The sequence below is a fragment of the Barbus barbus genome (assembly GCF_936440315.1).
Source record: "Barbus barbus genome assembly, chromosome: 25".
NCBI lineage: Eukaryota > Metazoa > Chordata > Actinopteri > Cypriniformes > Cyprinidae > Barbus > Barbus barbus.
Window position 1 is genome coordinate 10,852,955 of NC_136753.1, and position 27,921 is coordinate 10,880,875.

A 27,921-nucleotide genomic window follows, 5' to 3' on the forward strand; every position below is an offset into this window, starting at 1 on the left:
TGCAAATGTCTTGACTCCACAGCCAACAGAGCAATTTTGTCTGGGCACTGTGTATAAATAAATAAATATCCATCCAGAGGACTGATGCAGTCTTTCATTACTCCATTATATTTATTCTTTATCCGACTGATGTGTTATCTGATTGATATTATCAGTTTACTTAAAATTTGTTCTGAACTTTTTGTATGAAATTTAGCAGTAGGCTTATGTTAACACTTTTTTTGCCATTTCACAATTCAACTGAAAACAGTCCCTAGTAATCACGCATGATCTCTGACACAATAAAAATAGCAAATGCAATAAAAATAAAATAAATGTAAATATTAGTTCAGAGTTGGTTCTCGGAATTGATGAACTCAAACCTGGAATATAATTGGTTGCGAAATTAAGATAAGATGAGGATGCGAGGGTTGATTCTACTTGTTACAAAAAAAACATAATTGTGGTCAACTGTTTTTAACGTGCATTCAAATATTAAGTTATCTAGTAAACTCCTCGCCAGTGCAATGCGTATTAACAGTGAGAAAATCAAAACTAGTCAGCAGCCAGCTACAAGCTAGTCTAACTATCATTAGTGCAAACTTCTTTTTTTATGTGCTGGGGGAGGTGTAGGAGAAATTTAAAACAAAAGTTTCAAAGCAGTTGTAAAATGTTCTGTGCATTCAGAATAGGTCCAGATAAATTTCAGTCTCATTGTGATACTTCATTGAATGGCACATTTTACGTGTATTTTGTGTTTTTAACTGTTACAACATCAAGTTTTTGTGAGCTATCGGACATTCTGAGGAGTTAAGACAATTCAGGAAGTTGATTTACAAAGCAATCTTTAGTGGTAGATGTGGTAGTTCTACCATATTTGTAACAAGGATTTAATATTGTAACCTTGGCTAAATGAAGTATACACAAGACTAGATGATCTGAGATGTCAATAGCTGTTTCCATCTGCCTATTTTTATGCACATTTTGGAATGTCACATAAAAAATGCTGGATGGAAATGCCAAGATGTGCATATATTCTAAAAATGTACATAAAAAAAAAAACGTGTGGGCATATTTGAGTAGGATAAACTTTTTATCCGATAAGAAAAAATGCACACAAACTACGATGGAAACACATTTACCGAATCAATTCCTCCATGCGCATTGAAAAAGTCATGTGACTTTGCGCTATGAGACGGTAAAACTTTAATAACTGGTGGACTGATCTCGTTCACAGCATCTATATGTTGTTATGGCAAAGTCTGTTGTCAAAGTATTTCTGCTAATTAATTGTCTTGCACGACTGCATTCCCAAACAGCTGGCTGCCTCCGAAAGCAGTGACAGCATATATTGTGTTTTGTCTGCTTGCTCTGAGGTGCAAGTAATTTATCATATATGAAAATTATTATATTCAGTTTAGTGCTGTCAGTCGATTTAAAAAAATGTAATTGCGTTAATCACAGTCCTGGACTGTGATTAATCACGATTAATCGCAAATTTAAAATACTAGAATTTACCTGTAAATGTGTTGAAATAAAGGAATGCATGACAAACTAGTTTAAGGAAACATAACCTTTCACACCTCTGCTAGGTATGAGACTTTTTATTCTTTTGTTTGAATTCAGCCATTATCAGCCTTTATACTGGCAATAAAACGTTTACCAAGCTTCAATCCCAGTACACATTTACCCAACTATTATCAAAAGTATTTCTAAATAAATACAACAAAACATTTTCGTGCGACATTACATGAAGTATTATGATAAAATGCATTATGAAGAAGAATTGGACCTATTCTGCAGGTGCATTAGAGCTAACGTTAGCATCATGCTACATAAGGCAGTTTATGAGATTAATAGTACACTTTTACTCAGAACTCACTTTAAACCACCATCGAGTGTTTGTAATAACTTCCTTTTGCGTTCACGTGTATATAGGCTACACTTTGTGCGGCTGCGGTACATTTTACAAAAGTAGCTCAAAAAAATGCAACCCACAGCTCTGTAATTTTTCCCGCGACTGTATTTTCAAATTAGCCCAATTGTGCGGGGAAACCGCAACACTGGTTCGCTGGACCCTTATTACATACGTGTATACATAGCTCTCTCTCTATCTCTCTATCGCTCTATCTCTCTATCTCTCTATCTCTCTATCTCTCTATCTCTCTATCTCTCTATCTCTCTCTCTCTCTCTCTCTCTCTCTCTCTCTCTCTCTCTCTCTCTCTCTCTCTCTCTCTCTCTCTCTCTCCGCATTCGCTTCACTTTTGTCGCCTCATAATCACACAATCCCTGTGTCCCAATGTGCATACTATACACCCTATCTGCACTAAGTAGTATTGAAAATTACTAATATCTCATAGAATTTAGGATGGATAGTGTGCACATTGGAACGCAGTCAATGATTTCCTTCCACGCTGCGATGATGGCAAAAAGTTGGGGTCAAACCTTATCAAACGATTAATTTGCGTTAAAAAAAATATTAACGCATTAAAGTTTTTTGATTAATCACATGCGTTAACGTTGACAGCCCTAATTCAGTTACTTCTCCTAGTTTTGGTCTGTAACAGTTGGGTTCCCAAGTTATTAAATTCATTGTAGACTACACTATAAAATCTATAAAGACTGACTATAAAGACTTAAGGTCACATCCAGTGAGCTTTGCTACAGTCCCACAGGCATTAAACTAAATAACATCAAGTATGGTGGAAACCGGAATGGGAATACAAGGATGCCAATATTTGTGGTTAATGTACAGTATATGTAGAACCACCCCTATAATATTCATTGTGTACTATATGTACACATCTCAGGGAAATCCAGTCATTCCAATACGAATCCACACGTACGTTAGTTTTGCACCAGTGGAAAAAATTTCCCCACACAGATTTTGCTCATTTTGAAGTTGTCACCTCACTGACCAATAGAAAACTGCCTGCTTTGAAAATGACCTCTTTGTGAGCTGTGCATTATTATACATCGCTACTTTATTGACAATAGACAATGCATTTTTTTGCCCATGAAATGTCAGTGACATTTTATGTATGTGACTGCACTTGCCAGGATTTTATTTGAGAATGTGATTCTCAGTGCACAGACTTAACAGGTTGCAGGGTGCACTATTGATGTCAGGTTTACTTTCTTTTTTTTTATTCATGTTTTTAACAATTTAATTATTCATGAAAATGTATGTATAATAGGATTACAGAACAGCTGATGTACAAATCAGATACTGTCTTTCCTAAGATATCATTGGTGATTTAAAAACCATATAGACACTACACAACACAGTGTTATGACAAGGACTTAAAAAAAAAAATAAATAAATAAAAATTAATGTTCCTTAAGGTTTACTTATGTTAATAAAGTTTTTTGCACACAAAAAAACAACAACAACAACAAAAATGTGGAAAAATTATTTTCCACCCTCATTCTGAACCTCTCTCTGACACGACCTGTTTTTAAGTGTCATTTAAGGCTTCACAGGAATCAGTCACTGTTATGATTGGTTGACGTCACTGCATAGGAAACAGTATCAACGCCCCCTCACTATTGCATGTGTATTTTGACAACATAATCAAAATAAAATGGTCATTTCCAGACAAAGCATTATTAAATAATTTACTTAGTTGATGCAGCTGCAGTCAGATCTAGTACTGCTTCATCTTTTAACAAATGTTTCTTTGTGAACTCTCCATGACACTGTGCCTAATTTACAAAACAAATGCTCTGATCATTCCTCTGACACGATCCGGGGTACTATTAAAAAATACACTATCCACTTGATCCTTATCCTGCGATCCTTCTGATATCTGTACAAAGACGTGAATGAGCTGTTTAAACTAGAGGTTGACCGTAAAGCACTAAATCTAGCCTATTAGTAATAGTGAATGTTGAAGTGAGCACACTCCAACAAGGAACAATACTTCCACAGTTTTCATTAATGCTACAAATGGACTCTTATTGTTAAGTATTACCATTTAATTTCAATAGTCATGCTTAAAGATGGCCATCTTTAAATATCTACACAAGGCCATAGCGTTAAAATTATATACATATGGATATTGTATGTGTACTTTCATACTTTATTTGCTTCTATTTTAGAGCACTTGATTATCTAATAAAAAAGAAAATGTTAGTCACACACCGGGCAAAAGCTTAGCGCTGTATCTAGGAGACCTCACACACACCAGACGCATCGTGTTCAATTCAGGTGGTGGTCTAAAACTGTTTATTTAATCACCAAACGGACATGAGTTTGCTTTAAGAATGAACAATGTGGCACAAATGAGTTTGAAGTTTGGTGTTTAAAAAAAACAGAGCAAGCGGAAAGAGAAAGCGTGATCTATTGCAGCTCTCTATATGAAGCATACAGACTTTAGAGCCACAGAAAGACAAACGTTTTGCTGAAATATGCACAACACACAATTTATAGCCTGAAGGGTGAATTTATAGGGTGATGTCATTATGTATATTCACAATGATTTGTGACAAATATAATGCAATTTAATAGAAAACTTTGAATGGCGTTCTGTTTCTGTCAGCTGCATATAAGTGTGTCTGCAGTTTCCCTCTCTGTGCAGCGCACAGTGTCATGTCAAAATAAATTGTCAGTGATTTCCGCCTCAAGAGGCCACTCTCATACTGTATAATGCCAGCGGACCCTTCTCAGCCACTCCAGCAACAGACGCAAACCGGAAAACTATCGGCATGGATCTTTGCCGATAACTGATAGTTCCGGCAATCAACTATCGGTGCCGATTAATTGGCAAAACCGATGAATCGGTCGACCTCTAGTTTAAACCAAACGCATCAAAGCGACCGTTCTTTCACTTCATTTTTTTTCTACTGACGACAGACTCAAGTGTGTGGACTCTGGATACAGTATACAAATGTGTGTTTGCTTTCTGACAGTGTAGACAAGGTGGCAGCAGCGATTGTAATTTCTATTAGCTTTTGACGCAATGCGACACTCGCATTCAGTGTGATCAAGTGTCAGCTGTTAGCGACTGAACGCCGATGGGCGGGTCCTATGGTGAGAAGATGACTATTCATCAATGTCTTGCTCTGGAGGCAGTGTTTATGCAAATGACTGTGCCCAGGTGACGTCACCTTGCCCCATTGGATCCAAAAGGAGCCGTTTTTTGAGCTTGATTGAATAAATGCTTTTAAATAAGATATGAAGCTTGCAGGATGTTTTAATGGTACAAAGACCTCTTATGTCATGACCCCTTTGAGGAGCATGGGTGTAGTGCAAGTATGGACTTTCTTTAACTCCTGCTGCAGTTTGCTTTAGGTCCTTCCGACTTCAGTATCTGCAATGTGATGGATGAAGAACTGATAGAAGGGACATCCCATGGTGTTAAAGTTCTCTATAAGTTCCCCTGGGGCTCAGAGACCCTGGAAACTGTGTGGAGCCTGGGTGACACACTACTGCTGAAGACTCACCAAGGAGCTTGTACGAAACTACAGGTCAGAGCAAACTGTGTTTGTTTAAGGTGTATTTTAGTTTGTCAAATAAATTACTAACTTTGCTTTATATATATATATATATATATATATATATATATATATATATATATATATATATATATATATATATATATATATATATATATATATGTATATGTGTGTATATATGTGTGTGTGTGTGTATATGTATGTATATGTGTATATATTAGTGTTGTCATGGTACCAAAATTTCAGTATTCGGTACAGATACCAGGGAAAATCCACAGTTCTTGGTACCAATTTGGGTACCAAAGCGCAAAACAAAAACACGCTAATTAAAAAACACACACATTTAATTTTTTTGGTCAATAAAGGGGATTTACTATTCAAATGAAAATATGGAAGAAATATTGTGTGATTATTTCTTTAAAAATAAAGATTTATTATTTTTTTCAATGGTAGTAATAGTATCACATACATTCTACTAAATAATAGTAATATATTTCTGGCACAATATCTTTAAGATAAACGTTTATTTTGACGGGTTGCCGTGAATACCTTTAAATTTCTGTGTGTAGCTATATAATATAATGCTGGTTTTACTCCAAAGAAACGGTAAAATGCTCATGAAGTGACTCTCAGAACAGTTCTTGAGATATTGTTCATGTATTTATGTCCTCATTGAGACGGCAGATGCTGAAATCACCGCGAGGGGCAGGCGTGCTTCAGTGTATGCGTTCTGCCATTCATTCATTCACACACAGACTCGCAGAACATGCAGGATTCATATTTGAATTGACTTTTGCGGCTTAATATTTACAGATACTAGTCCATGTTGCGATTTGATTTAAGTGTAATGACGTACTTTTGATTAATTCATCCAAACTTTGACAAATTCCGTGACATTCCATGTTAAATTGTAAATTCCGTTTTTATAACTGGATTCCGTGATTTCCGTCCGCGTTTTCTGCATCGTGGGAGTCACAGGTCAAGTACCCGGGTTGACCGGGTACTCGGTACCACGGTACTTAAAAAACAAACCTGGTACCGTGACGTTTTCATATATTAGGGGTGGAACGGTTCAACTTTTTTCACGGTTCGGGTTGTATCCCGGTTTTAGAGTCACGGTTTCGGTACAGTTCGGTATGTTTAGGGAGAAACTATACTGTCAAATAAGAATAATCTATCTAACTACAAGCAACAGCACAAATAAATACAATAGAGTAAAGATACAAATAAAATAAACAGTGATCTTTTTTTTTTAAGTAGGTCTAGCAATTAGTTTTTAGGTACAGAAATTTAATAAAGTAATGAAATGTAAAACTGCATTGCATATTTGACTGTATAAATTAAAGATTAATCTTTATTAAAGTTACAAAAGCGATTCAATCAAGAGCAGTGAGTGATTTCATTGTTGTTGCTGTTTGATTAATATTAAGAAAGTGCTGTTACTTTAAGAGAATGCACTGATACTGTATGTTCAGCTGGCTATGTCTAAGTATTCAAATACAATGCTTCAGAGAGAGCTTAACATAAAAATTTAAAGTCTAACCTTAAAGGAACACTCCACTTTTTTTGAAAATAAGCTCATTTTACCACTCCTCTAAAGTTAACAGTTGAGTTTTACCGTTTTTGAATCCATTCAGCCGATCTCCAGGTCTGGCAGTATCAATTTTAGCTTAGCTTAGCATAGATCATTGAATCTAATTAGACCGTTAGCATCGCCTGGGTGATTTTCCCGTGGACCATGCCCCTTTTCTTCTGTCATATATAACAGCATGTGTTTATAGGCAGCTGTCCCTTTAAGACCGAATGCACGGATGAAATATGATACACATGCTATTTCTTTCTAACTTGTTCACTGAAGATAAGTGACTGCGTTATCGAGAATGATTGTTGAGACGTCCATTTTCACATAATTCTGTATGTATGCGTCTGTTCAAACACAAGGAAATGCGAATGAAGAATGAACTGTGTTCGCGCGCGCTTATAAATCTGTGCGTGGGCGCCGTGTCCGGCAGCTATGGCCACAGAAATCAGCGCAGTGAAAAAATCAGAAATCGGACAGTGAAATAAGTTCAATTCGCCTCGTCTTGCGCTGGAATGGCTTAAAATCACTCGAATGTGGAAATTGGCAAGATAAAACACATGCAAATGATAAACGTTCACTCTATGATGGTTCATTTTTGCAATTAGTCTGTTAATCACATGCGAACCGAACCTTGAGGTCTGGTCCGTACGGACCACGGATCAACTGCTATCAGTTTCACAACTACTGTGTAATGTTGGAGGTTGAATCGAATCGTTACACATAACGTACACCACTACTATGATTACACTTAAGTTTGCTCTATATTATACTTGCCTTTTAATAATTAGTGTGTGACTAACGTCTCCTCCACTATAAATTACCAGACTGTAAATTAATCGAGTGACGTCACTGAAAAGCTGCAGCCGTGGCGGGGATGATTTTTGGTGTGGCGGGCCGCCACGGCAGAATGAATGTAGCGGAAACACTGTGTATAAATAGTGCCCTCCAAAAGTATTGGAACAATAAAGACAAAATTGCTCTGTTGGCTGTGGAGTCAAGACATTTGCAAATATGATTAAAAGATGAATAGGAGACAAAACTACAGAATGTCACATTTTATTATTGGGTAATTCAACTCAAATTCCTCTGTCTGATGTGAGCATAAGTATTGGAACAGTTGCCTCACAGGTCTTTCTAAGTGATCAGCTGTCCTGTTGCATTAATTCTTCAGATATTAAAAGCAGGGAATGTGTTGTATCAGTTATATCCATTACTTCTGTATTCTGAATCTTGCATTCGATGATGACACACAAACCAGGATGAAGATGAGGGAGCTGACTTTGAGAGAAAAGCAAGCAATTTGGATGCTAAAAGAAAAGGAAGTCAATTAGAGCTATAGCAAAAACAAAGGGCATGGAGAAATCAAGAGTTTGGAAACCACCAGCGACACCAGCAACCAACAACGACCTGATCGGCTGAGAAAACAACAGTGGTTGATGACAGACAAATCATAAAATCTGTGAAAATGAACCCTAAAAGACGTGTCTGTAAAATCACCAACAACTTCCAGAAAGCTGGGGTGATGCTCTGACAATCTACTGTCTCTTTTATCTTTTATATCTGCCTTTGTTCAACTGTCCCAATACTTATGATCACATCAATGAGTGGGATGAACTCTAAAAGTGCTGTTCTTTTTATTTGGTAACACATGTATGTGTTGAAACGGCTAATAATAAAATGTGACATTCTGTAGTTTTGTCTCATATTCATCTTTTAATCATATTTGCAAATGTCTTGACTCCACAGCCAACAGAGCAATTTTGTCTTTACTGTTCCAATACTTATGGAGGGTACTGTATATGTATGTATGTATGTATGTATGTATATGTGTGTGTGTATGTATATGTATGTTTTTTTTGTTGTTAATTTGTTTCAAAAATTGCATTTTAAATCGCAATTTTAACCAGAAAAATTGCAATTAGATTTATATATATGTATATGTGTGTGAAATAATTTTCACAACTGTTGAAGAATACTATGATTTATGGTCATGTAACTTTCAGTGCAGAGATGGAAGAAAGTCTGTAGTTCCTCATGTCATCTCTGTCAGTGCAAATGTGGATCGAGGGATGTTGGCTTACCTATTTAACTCATTTCAATTACTGAAGAAAACTGACAACAAACAAAAGCAAAGGATGGTAAGCTCATGTTTTTATTAAAAAAAAATTTAATTAAAGTGCCATATTATGCCATTTTAAAGGTTCCTAATTTTGTTTTGGAGGTCTCCTACAATAGGTTTGCATGCATCTAAGGTTAAAAAACCCTTTCATTCACTTAATTTCTCAAACAGTCCAAAACGATTCATTCAAATCTTCAGTTTCTCTAAACCCTTCCTTACTAGGAACCTACTTATGCTGCTCTAATTGATCAGATGGCACAGTCTGTTTAGTCTGATTATGAAACGGTAGCAATTTATTTTACAGTACGTGTACTTCCCTGGTACATACATGGTAAATATCTTGTACCTACATGCAAATGAGTGGTAACACAAGGTACTTACCTGAGGTGTATGTACTTGGTAACAAATAAGAAACATGGATTTACTTAAGTTGTACATGCATGGTAATTAGTTTGTACATACAGACAAGTGTGGGTAAGAACGGTCACTTATAGATACATGATAACTAATTAGATACTTTACTGTACTTACTGATGTATATACATGGTAAATATGTAGTACTTATGGACAAGTGGGTACAAACAGGCACGTCCTTACAGTATCCGTATGTGAAACTAATAAGACCCATTACTGTACATACTAATGGCATGTACATGGTAAATGTGTAGCACCTACGGAAAAATGTGGTATTATGTGGTAACAAACAAGACACATACTGTACTTGGTATGCACGTGGTAAATATGTAGTACTCACAAACAAGTGTTTTAACGTTAAATTGCTCTGTTAAGGTTAAATTGCTCTCCACAACAGTGCTTACAAAGTTTGAAGAATTGGTAATTATTGTGCAATGTTTATGTAAAACGGTGCACTTTATTTTAGTCCTAATTCTATATGCTTACTGTGTAAGTACTGGTGTATGTGCCTATTAGTTAATGTACAGAATAAGTTATGCGGGACTCAAGTTGGGGGTATAAGCATGGACCAAGGTACTTATTGAGTAATTGATGGTAGATGTACATAGTAAGTATATGGAAATAGGACTGTAAAATAAAGTGAACCATTTTACATAAACATTACACAGAATTACCAATTCTTCAAACTTTGTAAGCACTGTTGTGCAAGCACTTTGTAACATTAACACACACTTGATTGTAAGTACTACATATTTACCACGTGTACACCACAGTATGTGTCTTGTCTGTTACAACACATGCGTGTATGTAGATAAGTTACGGAAGTCATATTTGTCATGCACTTTTATGGACCTTAAAATGACAAAACTATTTGTATTTGTATTGTGTAAATTTGAATTATTGACAAGTGTCATTTAACAAAACTGGATAGTATGTTGCATTTAACAGTTATAAATTAGATTTTTATTTTATTTTAATATTGAACATTTGAAATTTAACACAACTGAATTTTTTATGGTTTTATAGACATGTATTTTCAAACAGCGGATATTTTTTTTTTTCCGAATTCTTAGACTGCAAATATTCAGTTTTTAAAAATACAGCTTCAAGTTTTCAAAATGAAGAGGAAATTCGAAACATCAAATTCAATATTCTAAACTTAAAAACGCAGAAATTCAAGTCGTACAGAAAGTAGGTCAGCGGTCATCCACAGGGAAAAGTATATGATCTCCGAGAAGTCGAACGAACCATTTTGGCCAATTACAGAGCTGAGTAGTTTGCCGGCACGAGTACGGTTCAAGTGGTCACCATTCTGTTCTACTTGACCATGAATCGCCCAGAGGTAAGTGATTCTTAAACATTTATGGTTTATATTTATATGCTAGGTTAGCATCCTCAGCATGTGAAAAATTTGTCTAAGCTACTGGTTCTCAACCTTTTTTTTTTTTTTTTTTTTTTTTTTTTTTTTTCTCGTCAATGTCCCCCTTCTCTCCAAATCAATACTGCAACCCCCCCCCCCCAACTTTTCTTTTCATGAATTTTTGTATTCTAGTGTTATTACTTTTCAATTCCATGTCATTATTTTTAAACAAACAAAATTCAAGAAAGATTTAAACATTCAGTGTTCCTTATTGCCAACATACTGCAGATATACTTTACAGCCTAAAAAAATTTGTACAACTTTTAAAAAAAAATAAAAAAAATAAAAAAAAAGTTCCATTAGGGGCAGTCGTGGCCTAATGGATAGAGAGTCGGACTTGTAACCCGAAGGTCACGGGTTCGAGTCTCAGGTCTAGCAAGAATAATCAGTGGGGGGAGTGAATAACCACTGCTCTCTCCACCTTCAATTTCATGATTGAGGTGAGACCATTGAGCAAGTCACCGAACCACAAAACTGCCTCCCAGGCTGCCGCAGCATTGGCTGCCCACTGCTCGGCTGCCCACTGCTCCGGGTGTGTGTTCACGGTGTGTGTGTGTTCACTGCTGTGTGTGTGCACTTGGATGGGTTAACCTGTTAACGTTTACCAGAGATGATGAAAGAATATCATTAAACTTGACAAACTATATATCATTCTGAAGGTCTAAGCCTCAAGCATCAACGACAGATCGCTGTTTTTCGATGGAAAGCTTATAAGGAATGTATTTGCTACATTTGCGTAAGCAGTACACATCAAAACATGCAGAATAAAAAAGCAGTACGTACCAGATTCATTGTAATAACGAGTCACAAACGCGTCCACTGTTTATTTAGACAGGTAAGGGTCCACAGAACAACATCCCAGCGAGCACTTTTAGTCCAGATAAACAATAACGTTGTAATAAGGATGAATATACCTTTGTTTACATTTCATTTCTTCGGGAGAGTTATTGTTCGCGTCCGTTATGGAATAAATTACGCTCAAAAACAGCGTCTTGGTGGTAAAAAACAACAACACTGTGTTGTAGCATACAGTTTTACAAACAGAATCAGACCGTCCATGGAAAAAAAAGTCTCAGAAAAGCGGAATATAGATTATTTGAATTTGGCGCTCTCTCCTGAGTGACGCACGCTGTCATCTGAGCGGGGCGTAACTTAGCGATGTGCTTTATCCGTAAATAAAAACACTTTTTTTTTTTTTTTTTTCTTCTACATTTTTTATATGTGTGTTTGTGTGGGGAATGTGGCCGTATCAGCATGATTATCATATGTATGGACGGACATCAGCGTGTGTATTACCGACTGTATGACCATGTCTGCCAATATCACTTCATGTCTGGCAATCAGAATACTTCAGTATACATGCTATATACAAAGCAATTTCTATTTTTTTCCTTTTTTATTACTCAAATAATAATTTTTTTATTTTTTAGTGCTCAAATAAATCACTTATATGATGTCTAAAATAGTCTTATTTTATAATTGGAAAAACTATGCAGGAATATGTATAATGACTAAAATAGTTTGTATAATTCTGCAATCCATTTGGTGGTTATTTTTCCTCAAACGGGGGTGGGAGGACTATAAATAGTTTCAGAAAAAATATGGCAGGAATCTCATTTTTCATGGTATCTTCAAATTTGAAATATAAACTCATGAGATACGTGGCTTTCAGCCCATTACTTTTCTGGATTGCTCCAGGACTTATTTCATGTATTCGTATAGGAAATAAAAAAAAACATTCAGTGTGGAAAAACATTTTTCAAGGCATGTCAGTGTCTATAACTTTTTATCTTTTTGAGCATTATCAACTCTGGATGATGGATGGTAAAGCCTAGAGTGTCTTCTTTCCAAAGATACCTAATTTGTTTGTGTAGCACACTTTATCAGGAACTGTTAACGTTTTAATTTAGGTAGGTTATTTTCACCTGTGAGGCCCAAAATGGGGGGCGAAGGTTAACAGGTTAAATGCAGAGCACAAACTCCGAGTATGGAGTATATAATATACTCTCCAAGATGGCGCTGCTGATGGCAGCCTCCGTGGCGTCGTCCACAGTTGTTTTTGTTAGTTTGTCCTGTCTTCAGTTATATACCTGCAATCAGTTTCACCAGGGACAAATTGCTGGACATTCGGCAGTACACACCACCTGATATTTCACAGGTTTTCGACTATTCTGATGTTTTGCTGGACATTGTAGTTGGCGGAGCAGAGGTGCTGTTCAGACGCTTCAGAACGCACAGACAGGGGAAGCGAGCCGGCGTGCTCATGAAACTCTGTGCAGATTTCGGACAGCACTGCCTAGCATCCATCTAGCGAATCTCTGCTCTCTACCCAAAAAAATGGATGAACTCCTGCTCTCCCAGACAAATAAGGATTTTTCAAACTCTGCTGCTCTGTGTTTCACGGAAACCTGGCTGAATGACGCCATTCCGGACAGCGTGTTAAATCTGCCGGGTTTTCAGCTGTTTGGAGCGGATCGTGACGCAGAATCAATGGGGAAATCGCACGGCGGTGGGACATGCTTTTACATCAATTGGCGCTTTTCCACTGCATAGTACGACACGGTACATTTCAGTGCGGCACACTTTTGGGGGGTTTTCCACTGGGTACAGTACCTGGTATCTGGTACTTTTTTTAGTACCACCTCGGCCGAGATTCCAAGCGAGCCGTACCATTACCAAAACGTGATGTGTAAACTCTGCAGATCACTGATTGGCCGGAGAGAATAGTCTCTGCCTGCGTCATTGAATTTACGGCACGAGGCAACAGACCCACTAGATTTAAATCAGCACAGCCAGTGAAGGATCGAACGCAACCGTTTTGAATGGGCGCACCTTTTTTAACAACCAAAAATGGCTGTTTCGTTGACTACAGTACAGACGTCCCTCTCTTTGATAGCCGAGGAGCGGATCCAGCCAGAGCTTGGAGTGACGCGGAATTAAAACGTTTTTCAGGAGTCATGGCAGTAGAGGCGGCACAACTATAACGACACGTGAATAATCCCACCCACTCTAAAAGCGGTACTAAACTGCAGTGAAAACACGAACTGAGCCGTGCCGTGCCGTGCTGTGCCGTTCTGAACCAAACCGAGTCGTACTACGGAGTGGACAAGCGCTAAATGAAAGGTGGTGTGCAGATGTAACCATGTTAATGAAGATGTACTGTCCAGATCTCGAAGCGCGTTTCATTAACTGTAAGCCTCTCTCCTCGCTGCAGGAGTTTTGCTCGTTCATTCGCGTGAGTGTTTACATTCCACCGCAAGCGCACATGAGCTCAGCTTTACAGAAACTTGCTGATCAGATCAGAGACACAGAGCAACAACACCCATACTCTGTTTTAATCATTCTCAGGGATTTTAATAAAGCAGATCTCTCCCGTGAACTGCCAAAATGGGGGCAGTCGTGGCCTAATGGTTAGAGAGTCGGACTCGTAACCCAAAGGTCGCGGGTTCGAGTCTCAGGTCCTGCATAAATTGTAGGTGGGGGGAGTGAATGTACAGCGTGATCTTCCACCTCAATACCATGACTGAGGTGCCCTTGAGCAAGGCACTGAACCCCCAACTGCTAGATTTAAAAGCCTGTTTCCAACTCACTAATTGGAGTGTTTTTGAAGCTGCTGCAAACGATCTGGACGAGCTCACAGAGACTGTAACATTTTATATCAGTTTCTGTGAAGATATGTGCATTCCTACCAGGACTCATCTAACTTGCAACAATGACAAACCGCGGTTTACTGCAAAACTCAGACAGCTCCATCAGGCCAAAGATGATGCTTACAGGAAGGGGGGAAAAGTCTTGTAAAACGAGACGAAACAATGTTATAATGTTATTTTGTCTCGTTTAGTCGCTTTATTATTATTATTTGCAGTATTTCTGTTTCCTGTGTCTCACTTCTGGGGCTGCATCAGGTTGCACTGCGCAGACGCAGGCGACGTCACTTCCTCAAGCCCCACTCGCGGCATTATTAATGTAATGTAGTCTGCATGGTAAAATAAATGTTGTAAATTCAAATCAGAGCGTCTTCCTTGTCTGGAATGGATGTATTAGGTCTATAAGGTAACAATAATATAATAAGATAACCTTGTTTGAAATGGGTTTGGCTAAAAGAGAATTTTTGTTGCGTCTATACTACTAGCGCAGTGGTGGGCCGTCAGGAAGCAGGGCCTTCTCTGCTGGCCCTATAAAAAATAAAATTGTGTGAAAAATGTTTTATTATTTAGGTATCATTTTCATTTGTGTAATGTCCACTAAATTGCCTATGATTAGTTTAGTTGAGGTTGAACTGGAATATCCTAGATAAAAGTCAGAGGCCAGCACTACAGATAGTGCTACCCTTTTGTTGAAAGATGTCACATCTGATTTGTTACAAGCATTAGTGACAGAATCATCAGCCAATCAAATTTTGACTTTCAATGACAGCCCGCCCTCTGGGTCCAGCTATGTGCCCAGTACTACCCCCAGCATTAGACCGCCCCTTTAATCAGGGATTTCCAAGGTACGAACATAAAAGTAAACAAAAAGAAAATGACAGCTGCAATCATCGGTGCCTACACCAGATCTGGTTGCCGATCTACTAAAATAGCCTTTTTCAAGGCGCTCTTTTGCAGACAAAAGAGAATAACTGAGAAAGGAAGACTTGCACCCAAAGTGAATTCGTTAACAAAGGCCAGCAAAGGTTTTATGTGCCATTTCAAAGATTGCAACTATGAGTGGCTAACAGCTAGCACCCCGAGCACAAGTTATGTTGTTGGCTGTGTTTACTTATAAATCCGAGTATGGAATGACATTCCCATGGACTTTATGTACAAGTGACAGGTGTGTGCTTTATTATTTGATGAGTATTGTGTCATGCACATTGTTATGGAGGTGTAGGTGGTACGTTGATAATACTGTGGTGCGGTGTGTGGATGTCCAGCATGTTTACAGTTTTGCTGCTTTGGGCGCGTCGTCATTTTAGAGTGACATGAATGTGCATAGTGACCTGTGTATTGGTGGATTACTTTTACTGACCATGTAGGGAAATTTACTCTGCATTTAACCCACCCCAATCTAGTATACTATTAAAATAGTTGATCAGCCGTCATTGTTTGTTGAGAGCCTGTGTGCAGCATATGTGCATTATATGCATATAGCTGTGTTAGCTGTAACAGAGATCTGTAAGATGTGTACATGTAGTTTACAGTTGCTTACTGAAGGCCCTGACTAAAACCCCACGGTATACCACTGCTACTAGGTACTTATACTATATTGACTGGGTTAAATAGCATTACTAAAAAGAGACTAAAATGCAATTTTCATTGACTAAAACTAGACAAAAATAGTCAAGGATAATTCTGACTAAAATAAGACTAAAATGCTCAGACATTTAGTTGACTGAAACTTGACTAGTAAAAAGAGTATGAATGTGATTTAAAACTAATAAAAACTAAAATGACAGCTTCACACAAAGACCTAGACTAAAACTAAAATTAAAACAGGCTGCCAAAAACAAGACTACTGGGTTGAGCCATTTGACCCAGAATGCTGGGTTGTTTATTTGACTCAACCAGTGGGTCGGGTTAATTGTGTTGCTGGGTTAAACATTACCTAAACATTGGGTTATTTGTTGTCTCATTGCCTTGCTACCTTTATATTTACCAATATTACCAATAAGTAAGGGATAATGTACAGGCAGCCGGTAGTTATCGCAAAATAAGCCCCGACTAGGGTGACCAGATGTCCCGAAAAATTCGGGACAGTCCCGAAATCTAAGCTGCTGTCTCGAATCCCGAATCCCGCTCTAATTGTCCCGAAAATTATACTGAAGCAAAATCTTAAATAGTTATTGTCTGATAAAACATAAAAAACTGTCCGTGGAGCGAGGTTGAGTCATCCTGCAGCCTGGCAACCAGCCCCCGCCGGCTGCTCATTGGCTGCAGCATCTTGTTTTTTTTTTTTTTGGTTCATTAACTTCAGTTTGAAGTATAAAAATAGCCTAACGTTACTTCTATATTATATAAAATTATATGTATATGTAGGCTACTTATATTAATAAAAACATAATTGGTTCAGTCATTTTCGTTTGAAATTCATTATCTTTATTATTCATTACCCACCCCCCCACCCCCCCCCCCCCCCCCCCCCCCCCCCCGTCCCGAATTTCAACCAATCTCATCTGGTCACCCTAGCCCCGACAGTGTGATCAGGACCCAACGCGAAGCTGAGGGTCTTGTATCACACTGAAGGGGCTTATTTCGCGATAACTACAGGCTGCCTGTACATTATCCCGCTTATTACATGGCTACTTGCCACATAAGGAAAAAAAAACTGGACGTGAATATGAATTTGAAACATTTTATTGGCATATTTGCTTTAAATTAACATTTTTAGCCTTCCGCGAAACGATATAGTACCACGTGACTAACATTCAAACCCGTCACAAGATGGTGCCAAACGGTAATCTTTGTTGGCGCGGAGGGATTTTAAACATACAAGTAGTACCGGCTATGCGTTATTACTTTGGAGCGGTTATTATTTGAAAAGAACGAACCTGCAAATGTCTCAACTGACCAATCAGAATCAAGCATTCCAGAGAGCCGTGTAATAATAAAAAATAACAATCACAAAGGAATGTAAAATTATTTTTCTGTAATACAATTACACAACACAAAAAAATTCAACTGTAAATATCAATTTTAAGAGTTTTCACGTTTCTTTTTAAAACAATTTTTGAATGGGTGCTACTGTTACACATTACATCCAACCCCTGCAGACACAAATAAAACAACGGTTTTTGTAGATCAGTTTCTTTAAAAAACACAACTTTGTAAACTAGGTACTGTAGATTCCTATTCTTTGTAAACATTGCAGCATCTGTGAAACATTATTAAATTGATTATTGCCACGTCCATCAATATGATATACTGCATGCTGGAGAAATTCCCAGGAAGGAAGATGTTAGTGTAGCTAACATCAAGCACAAAATATGACTTGAAAAAGATAAACAGCAAGATAAAAGGCACAAAATGCATCACAATGTTGGTCCCCACCTGTTAATTACACAACACTTAGTCTTGCAACATAACTTAAATTTTTACAAGTTCTAACATTTAAGTTGACTTAACGTTTAAGTGTATTTTATGGAAATCAGCCAAACCATCAGGGTGTTCCTGTGAACTGGGTCTGGTAAAGGTTGCTCAAACAAAATATTGTGTTAAATGATTTAAGTTTCTTTCTGCTTAATGGCACTTCTTGGTTGTCTACCTAAATTTCATCCAACATGGCATAACTTATGGGGTATTTAAAGCCCCCTATATATTATATATATATATATATATATATATATATATATATATATATATATATATATATATATATATATATATATATATATATATATATATATATATATATATATATATATATATATATTAGGCCACTAGTATTTTAGATAACTATTTTAATATTTTATTTTAAGTCAGTTATTTCAATCTTTTGCTGTAATGTGTCTGTAGGAAATATCAGTTTACGTTTCCGAACATTCATTTTGTCATGTAATAATCCAGTGAGATTTTTGTTTGCACAAAGAGTCTGAAAACAGCCAGATCTGATCATCTTCCAGTCTGTCTGGAATGACATGAAGAAACGGAACAAACTGAGGCAGACTAAATCCAGAAGAACTGTGGCAACGCCTCCAAAATGCTTCAAGAAACCTCCCTGCCAATTTTTAAAACACTGAATTTGATTTTTTCGAATTTCCTCTTCATCTTGAAAACCTGGAGCAATATTTTTAAAAACTTGATATTTGCAGTCTAAGAATTCAGAACAAAATCTGCTGTTTGAAAGTATATAAAAGTCTGCAATTTCAAATGTTCAATATTCAAGCTAAAAAAAAAAAAATAATTAATTCAGAACTGTTCAGTGCCACATTATTTAGTTTTATGACACTTGTCAAAAATTCTAATTTACACAATTCAAATTCCAATAGCTTTGTCATATTTTAAGGTCCATATACTTTGAGCTTTAAAACTTTGCAGACTTTTTAGATTCATAAAGAGCGTTATAAAACTGCATGAAAGGTAATATTTGAAAAAGCATAATAGGGGAACATTAATAACTGGTTGGAGAAATGATACTTAAGAAAAAAAAATTTGTTAAAAAATGGTAGAGATGGAAACTGACCAGAGTATTCTATGCTTTGTTCAGGTTTTGAAGCTGCATCCCACTTTAACTCCAGTGAAAGTAGCCTTGGATATGGGACGAGGCTCCAGTTCTGAGCTTAGACAGGTACCAAGGGACAAATATAGAATTGTTATTATAGTTAATGTTATAATTACCATTCAAATGTTTAGAGTCAGTATTCAGTAAGTTGTTGTGTTTTTAAGACATTGTTTATTTGAAAGGTGACATAATTGATCAAAATTGACAGTAAAGACTTACATTGTTGCAAAAAAAAGAAAAAACAAACCAGACACTTTTCTGTACTCACATTCTGAAGTTCAAGGTGGCAGTGTAAAACAGTGAATCTAATTATTAGCATATAAAGATTAGTGCAAATAGAAAAAGAAAGGGTTATCTATTACTCTAATGTACAATACACAATCTTATCTTTTTTTTAAATGGCAATTTTTGTTTAATTCCAAAATTTTGTTTAAATTTAATTCTTTTAGGTTGATTCTCACACAAATAAGTTCTCTACAGAAGCATTCTGCTGTAAAATATATATTTCAAATAATAAAATGCACAGCATTTTACAATATAAAAATGGCCGTAAAAATTGAGAAGTCTCAAATGTTCTGCAATCACATTACAACATAATCAACAAAATTACCATAATTTCCCTAAAAATGCAGGACTGACACTTAAACCCTTTCCATTTAAATTGACCCTGAAATTTAAACTTTAGCAATATTGATCATGACATTTGGATTTATGTTATAAGTCTAAGAAGCAAGAATGTGTCAAATCTGTAATCTGGTGATTTTGCAATGCCAACCATAGTAAAAAAAAAAAAAAGGTAACACTTTACAATAAGATGTAATTTCTTAACATTAGATAGTGTATTTACTAACATGAATAATGAATAATACATTTATTACACTATTTATTAATCTTTGTTAATATTCAAATTAACATTTGAAACAAATTCAAGTTCAATTTGTTTATTACTTAATACATTATCTAATGTTAACAAATGACACTTTATTGTAAATTGTTGCTCCAAATGGAAAATATTTAAAATACATTTCATACTAAGTGTAGTTCAAATCTATTAACATATTTAATATTTACTGACATATTATCGCTCAAGACTTACTGATAAAAATGATAATTTATCCTTATTTTGAGTACTAATTGTGTACAATGCACACTTCTTAATATTAAGCCTAAAATGTGTTTTAATGTCACAAAAAAAGGTAAATTAAAAATGATCAAGCAACCAACTTTATAATCTGTGGACCACTTGAGATGGGCTGCCCCTAAGACAAATGTCTCTCTTAAGGTTTGTGAGGGTTTGTTCCAAGAGTTTCTTGAAGCTGGAATTTCCACATGGCCTGGATACTTGGACACAATGTCATTATCTCTGGAGAATTTACACACAAAGTAACTGACTCTGTCCACACTTACTAAACAATACTCCGTAAAGCTTTTTGACTCAATTTTTATGATGAAATTTTATTTATGCTGCAGGTATGATGAGATGGGTGTCCTCTTCACATTGATGGTCAGTGAGAGCACACTAAAAAGTGGCCTACTTCTGGTCCGTAACAGAGACACCACCATCAGAGAGACTATGCACATCACAGAAATCAAATGCTTTCTGCTCAAATACATATCTGCCTCAGAGAATTTCTGACTTTTATCATCTGAATCTTAAAAGAAAATAAAGTATCGCAATGTGGTAATATGACAACTATGTTGGAAGTGATGTAACCTTTCCAAAATTGTTACTCTGCTTATGTAAAATAAAGTGATGTAACTTCCAAAATTGTTACTGTGCTTATGTAAAATAAAGTGATGTAACTTCCAAAATTGTTACTGTGCTTATGTAAAATACTTCTATTGTGTGCCATTTGGGAAAAATATAAATGTATATAAATAAAATATAAATTATATATAATAATTTGTTACATTTATATAGCACTTTTCTGGGTACTCAAAGCGCTTTACATAGAAGGGGGGAATCTCCTCAACCACCACCAGTGTGCAGCATCCTAAGATGGATAATGCGACGCCAGCCATAGTGCGCCAGAACACCCTCCACACACCAGCTTACTGGTGGAGAGGAGACCGGGTAATGAAGCCAATCAGTGTATGTGGATGATTAGGAGGCCATGATGGTCAGAGGCTAATGGGCAAATTTGGCCAGGATGCCGGGGTAACACCCCTACTCTTTTTCGAAGGACATCCTGGGATTTTTAATGACCACAGAGAGTCAGAACCTCGGTTTAACGTCATCCGAAGGACGGTGCTTTTTACAGTATAATGTCCCCGTCACTATACTGGGGTGTTAAGACCCACACAGACCACAGGGTGTGCACCCCCTGCTGGCCTCTAACACCTCTTCCAACAGCACCTGGTTTTCCCAGGAGGTCTCCCATCCAGGTACTAAGCAGGGTGAACACACACACACGGTCAGCATTATTGGAACCCTTGGTAAATATGATCAAAGAAGGCTGTGAAAATTAATCAGAATTTTTAATCCTTTTGATCGATTTAAAAAATTCACAAAAATCTAACCTTTCATTGAAGGATAATAATTTAAAATGGGAGGAAATATCATAAAAAAATTTTTTTTAAAAACCAAGATGGCGGCGCGAACACATCGCGAGGCTCAGCGTCTCTCCAGTTTTTGCAATTTTGACTTACATTGTTGCAAAAAAAAGAAAAAACAAACCAGACACTTTTCTGTATTTTTCCTGCTCATCTCAGGTCTGTTCTCACTGAACAGCTTTGCCTTAACATCATACACCCGACAGGAGCTTTTGGATATCGGTCTGCACTTTTCCAACAGCTTTATAACCAATCATCGACTCATCCCGGAGATCTCCAGAACACCCGAGGCTACGCACTCTGCTCGGCCGGGCGGAAGTGCTCACAGGCGGCGCCGAGATCGTAAACAAAGGCGGGGGAAGCGCGGAGGACTAAGAGCTAAGCTAAAGCTAACACCGCACCGGCTCTCTTTACCCAGCATTTTCCTCGCTAATGTGCGGTCATTGGTGAACAAAATGGATGAAATACGACTTCGCATCACCCATAGTAAGAAACTTTTGGACTGCAATGTCATGGTTTTCACTGAAACATGGCTACATAGCGACATACCAAATAATGCTATTGATCTAACCGGACGCTACACGCTCCGAGCAGATAGAACGGCAGATGACTCCGGCAAGACCAGAGTGGAGGATTGTGCATTTATGTGAACAAAGCTTGGTGTACGAACTCTGACACTGTTGGAAAACACTGCTCACCTAACCTAGAGTTTCTCATGGTTAAGTGTAGACCTTTCTATCTGCCGCGGGAGTTCACTTCCACCATCATAACTGCAGCCTATATTCCCCCGGATGCTAATGCCAAGCTTGCTATGAACGAACTGCATGCGGCCATTAGTAAACAACAGACTGTACACCCAGAAGCTGCATTTATTGTTGCGGGTGATTTTAATCACTCCAACTTAAAGACAGTGCTCCCCAAATTCCATCAGCATGTCTCCTGCCACACTAGAGGAGAAAAAACTTTGGATCATGTTTACACAAACATCGCAGGAGCTTACATCGCGACTCCCCTCCCCCGCCTGGGACAGTCTGATCACCTTTCTTTGTTTCTCACCCCCAAGTATTCACCCCTCATCAACCGTGTGAAGCCATCAGTGAAGACCATCAAAGTGTGGCCAATGGGAGCAGAGTCTGTACTTCAGGACAAATTTCAACACACGGACTGGAGTATGTTTGCTTCCCAGGCTGCCAGTGGCTCTCACACGGACATTGACATCTATACCACCTCTGTACTGGATTACATCAATACCTCCATTGACAGTGTTACAACAGAGAAACAGATCACAACGTACCCTAATCAGAAGCCATGGATGAACAAGGAAGTGCGGCTCCTGCTGAAAGCCCGCAACACTGCTTTCAGATCAGATGACGCTCAGGCCTACAGCATATCCAGGGCTAACCTGAAGAGGGGCATCAAGAAGGCCAAGCACTGCTACAAGCTAAAGGTAGAGGAGCATTTTTCCAACTCTGACCCCCGGCGCATGTGGCAGGGCATCCAGGTCATCAGTGACTACAAGCCATGCAACTCCACTCCAACGGTCACAGACGTCTCCTTCCTTGATGAGCTAAATGACTTTTATGCTTGCTTTGAGAATAACAACAAGGAGACAGCCACCAAGATCACACTCTCAGGAGACCATCAGACCCTCAAACTCACCTCCACAGATGTCTGCACAGCATTGAGCCGGATCAATGCATGCAAGGCCGCTGGCCCTGACGGCATTCCTGGACGTGTGCTCAGGATATGTGCAGAGCAGCTCGCAGAGGTCTTCACAGACATTTTCAACCTGTCCCTCACCCAAGCAACTGTGCCAACATGCTTTAAGGCCACATCCATTGTGCCAGTGCCGAAACACTCCTCCCCGACGTGCCTGAATGACTACCGCCCCGTAGCACTCACACCCATTGTAATGAAGTGCTTTGAGCGACTGGTCCTGGCACACGTCAAGAACTGCCTCCCACCCACACTGGACCCACACCAATTTGCCTACCGTAGCAATAGGAGCACTGAGGATGCAGTATGCACAGTACTGCACTCGGTACTCACACACCTGGATAATAACAACACTTATGCACGGATGTTGTTTGTTGATTTCAGCTCAGCATTCAACACCGTCATTCCCTCCAAGCTGATCACTAAACTTGGAGACTTGGGTGTTAACACCTCCCTCTGTAGCTGGATTATGGACTTTCTGACCAACAGACCTCAGCATGTTAGGTCAGGCCACACCTGCTCCACCACCATCACACTCAACACCGGCGTACCACAGGGCTGTGTGCTGAGCCCATTCCTCTACTCCCTCTACACCCATGACTGCAGGCCTGTGCATGGATCCAACTCCATCATCAAGTTTGCTGACGACACCACAGTGATTGGCCTCATCAGAGACAACGATGAGACTGCCTACAGGGAGGAGGTACAGCACCTGGCTGCATGGTGCGCTGACAATAACCTGCTCCTCAACACCAGCAAGACAAAGGAACTTATTGTGGACTTCAGGAAGAAGAAAAGTGGAACGCATGACCCCATCCACATTAACGGGATGGTTGTTGAACGTGTCTCCAGCTTCAAGTTCCTGGGAACCCACATCTTGGAGGACCTGACCTGGACCACCAACACATCCAGCCTAGTCAAGAAGGCTCACCAACGCCTCTTCTTCCTTAGGACACTGAAGAAGAACCACCTGTCTCCAATCATCCAGCGGAACTTCTACCGGTGTGCAATTGAAAGCATCCTGACCAACTGCATCACAGTCTGGTATGGGAACTGCACAGTTGCTGACCGCAAGGCACTGCAGAGGGTGGTGAAAACCGCCCAATGCATCACAGGGACACCACTTCCTGCCATTGAGGACGTCCAGAGAAAACGCTGTTTACGTCGAGCTCGCGGCATTCTTAAGGACTCCTCTCACCCTGACCATAGACTGTTTAACTTGCTGCCTTCTGGGAGGCGCTTCAGGAGCCTCCGATCAAGGACAAGCAGACTCAGGAACAGCTTTTTCCCTACAGCTGTTTCCCTACTAAACTCTGCCCAATGATACCCCCCTCACACACCACCACAAACTCTTCACCCCTCCCCATCATTAAAATCGGTTAAAAAACAAAAAAAAACATCCACACACTGAGTACTATGCACTGGAAATATTTATTTCTATGCACTTTCAATGTTCATTGCACTAGTATTTATATATCTTAATGTATAGCTTATTCATATCCATTTGTAATTATATTCATAGTTTTTGCTCATAGTGTACATACATTTACTGTACAATCCATCTGTATAGTATGTTCATATCACCCATCTGTATATCATACTGATAGTATTTAAAAATTTGTAAATTATGTCCATAGTACTACTGCCTTATCTGTATATTCTGTACATATGTATCTATTGTAGACACTGTATATCCTGTACCTCTGCGTATTGCACTTCTGGTTAGATGCTAACTGCATTTCGTTGCCCTGTACCTTACATGTGCAATGACAATAAAGTTGAATCTAATCTAATGAAATAAATGTTTTTCTCTAAAATACATTGGCCACAATTAACGGCACCCTTTTATTCAATACGTTTTGAAACCTCCATTTGCCAGTTTAACAGCTCTAAATTTTCTCCTATAATGCCTGATGAGGTTAGAGAACACCTGACAAGAGATCAGAGACCATTCCTTCATCCAGAATCTATCCAGATCCTTCAGATTCACAGCTCCATGACGGTGCTTCTCCTCTTCAGTTCACCTCACTCATTTTCTACAGGGTTCAGGTCAGAGGACTGGAATGGCCATAGCAGAAGCTTGGTTTTGTGCCCAGTGACCCATTTTTGTGTTGCTTTTGAGGTTTGTGTTTGGATAATTGTCCAGTTGGAAGACCCAAACATGGCCCATTATAAGATTTCTAACAGAGTCAGTCACTTGTTGATTCTTTATCTGTTGGTATTTGATAGAATCCATGATGCCATGTATCTAAACAAGATGTCCAGGACCTCCAGAAGAAACATAGGCCCACAACTTTAAAAATAAAGCAGTATATTTCATTGTACACATGGGGTACTTTTTATCCCTGTGTTCACCAAAGCCATCTTGAGTGTTTGCTGCTAAAAAGCTCATATTTTAGTTTCATCTGACCATAGAAGCCAGTCCCATTTGAAGTTCCAGTCATGTCTGACAACTGAATATGCTGGATATTGTTTTTGGACGAGTAAGGAGAATATTTCTTGAAACCCTCTCGAACAACATGTGGTGATGTAGGGGCTGTTTGACAAGGTTTCCTGACCCCGAAACTCAACCTTTCTCTACAATTCTCCAGCGGTGGACCTTGAAGAGTCTTTGGCCACTCAAATTCTCCTCACCGCGCATTAGAACGAAATAGACACATGTCCTCTTCCAGGCAGATTCATAACATTTTCTGTTGATTGGAAATTCTTAATTATTGCCCTGATGGCGGAAATAGGAATTTTCATTGCTCTAGCTCTTTTCTTAAAGCTACTTCACTAATTTGTGAAGCTCAATTATCTTTTGCTGCACATCAGAAATATATTCTTTGTTTTTTCTCATTGTGATGGATGGATGGATGAAGGGAATTTGGGCTTGGTTTTCCCTCCTATTTATATTTCTGTGAAACTGGAAGCCATGGCTGGATAATTTCATGTTCAAAATCACCCTGGAGTGCTCACAATTGTGAATATGAATGGGAATATACTTCTAAGATATTTTACTCATAAGAATTTCTAGGGGTACCAATAAATTGTTCAACGTGTATTTGAGAAAAATACATTTCATAATGAGATTTTCCCCCATTTTCAATTGTTTTAGTTCAACGAAAGGTTAGATTTTTGTGAAAAAAAAGATCAAAAGGATTAATAATGTAGGTTTATTTTCAGAGCCTTCTTTGATTATATTTACCAAGGGTGCCAATAATTCTGACCACCATATATATATATATATATATATATATATATTAGGGCTGTCAAAGTTAATGCATGCGATTTAATCTAAAAATGTTAAAGCATTAATATTTTTTTGCGCAAATTAATCGTTTGATAAGGTTTGAACCAAACTTCATGCTGTCATCGCAGCACGAAAGGTAATCTATCATTGCCTGCGTCCCAATGCGCACACTATCCATCCTAAATTCTGAGATATTAGTAATTTTCTATACTATTTAGGGCAGATAGGGTGGATAGTATGCACATTGGTACGCAGGGATTGTGTGATTATGAGGCGCCGGGCTAGACAAAAGTGAAGCCAATGCGGAGAGAGAGGGAGCGACAGTGCGCGAGAGATATGTATACTCATGTGATGAGGGTACAGCGAACCAGTGTTCCCAGGGTCGCGGTTTTCCTGCACAATTGGGCTATTTTGAAAATACAGTCGCGGGAAAAATTACACAACTGTGGGTTGCGGGTTTTTTGGGCTACTTTTATAATGTATTGCAGCCGCCCAAAGTGTATATTTACACATGTGATCACAAAAGGAAGTTATTACAAACACTCGATGGTGGTTTAAAGTGAGTTCTGAGTAAAAGTGTAACGTACTATTAATCTCATAAGTTGTCTAATGTAGCATGATGCTAATGTTAGCTCTAATGCACCTGCAGAACAGGTCCAATTCTTCTTCATAATGCATTTTGTCACAATACTTCATACAAGGTCGCAAGAAAATGTGTTTTTGTATTTATTTAGAAATACTTTTGATAATAGTTGGGTAAATGTATACTGGGATTTAAGCGATGTGGCTTGGTAAACGTTTTATTGCCAGCATAAAGGCTGATAATGGCTGAAAAAACAAAAGAATACAGCTTATGTCTCATACTTTGCAGAGGTGTGAAAGGGTCTGTTTCCTTAAACTAGTTTGTCATGCATTTCTTTATTTCAGCACAGGTTTAAATCCTTTAAACCTGTGTTTTACAGGTAAATCCTAGTATTTTAAATTTGCGATTAATCGTGATTAATCACAGTCCATGACTGTGATTACTCGATCACAGTCACAGGTAAATCCTAGTATTTTAAATTTGTTGACTGTGATTAACGCGATTAAATTTTTTAATTGACAGCACTAATATATATATATATATATATATATATATATATATATATATATATATATATATATATATATACACACACACACACACACACACACACGTAAAGCTCGTCTATTGGTCCAATGGGGGTTCCCAATAATACGAGGAAGGTTTCTC

At 38.1% G+C, this 27,921-nt stretch overlaps 1 protein-coding gene across 4 annotated transcripts in view; it reads left to right on the top strand.

Annotated features, from left to right (window-relative positions):
* The window catches only part of polg2 (polymerase (DNA directed), gamma 2, accessory subunit), a 48,485-nt gene extending 27,459 nt beyond the window's left edge, over positions 1 to 21,026 (top strand). For 2 of the 4 annotated variants that reach the window (XM_079376613.1, XM_079376612.1), the window contains 5 exons: positions 5,264 to 5,449; positions 9,023 to 9,157; positions 19,154 to 19,234; positions 20,451 to 20,551; positions 20,639 to 21,026. In XM_079376613.1, the coding sequence (XP_079232739.1) occupies positions 5,264 to 5,449; positions 9,023 to 9,157; positions 19,154 to 19,234; positions 20,451 to 20,551; positions 20,639 to 20,804 (669 nt within the window). In that variant the 3' untranslated portion in view covers positions 20,805 to 21,026. The remainder of the gene's footprint in view (positions 1 to 5,263; positions 5,450 to 9,022; positions 9,158 to 19,153; positions 19,235 to 20,450; positions 20,552 to 20,638) is intronic. The other 2 variants (XR_013781916.1, XM_079376614.1) reach the window with 2 other exon arrangements.
* The last annotated feature ends 6,895 nt before the right edge of the window (positions 21,027 to 27,921 follow it).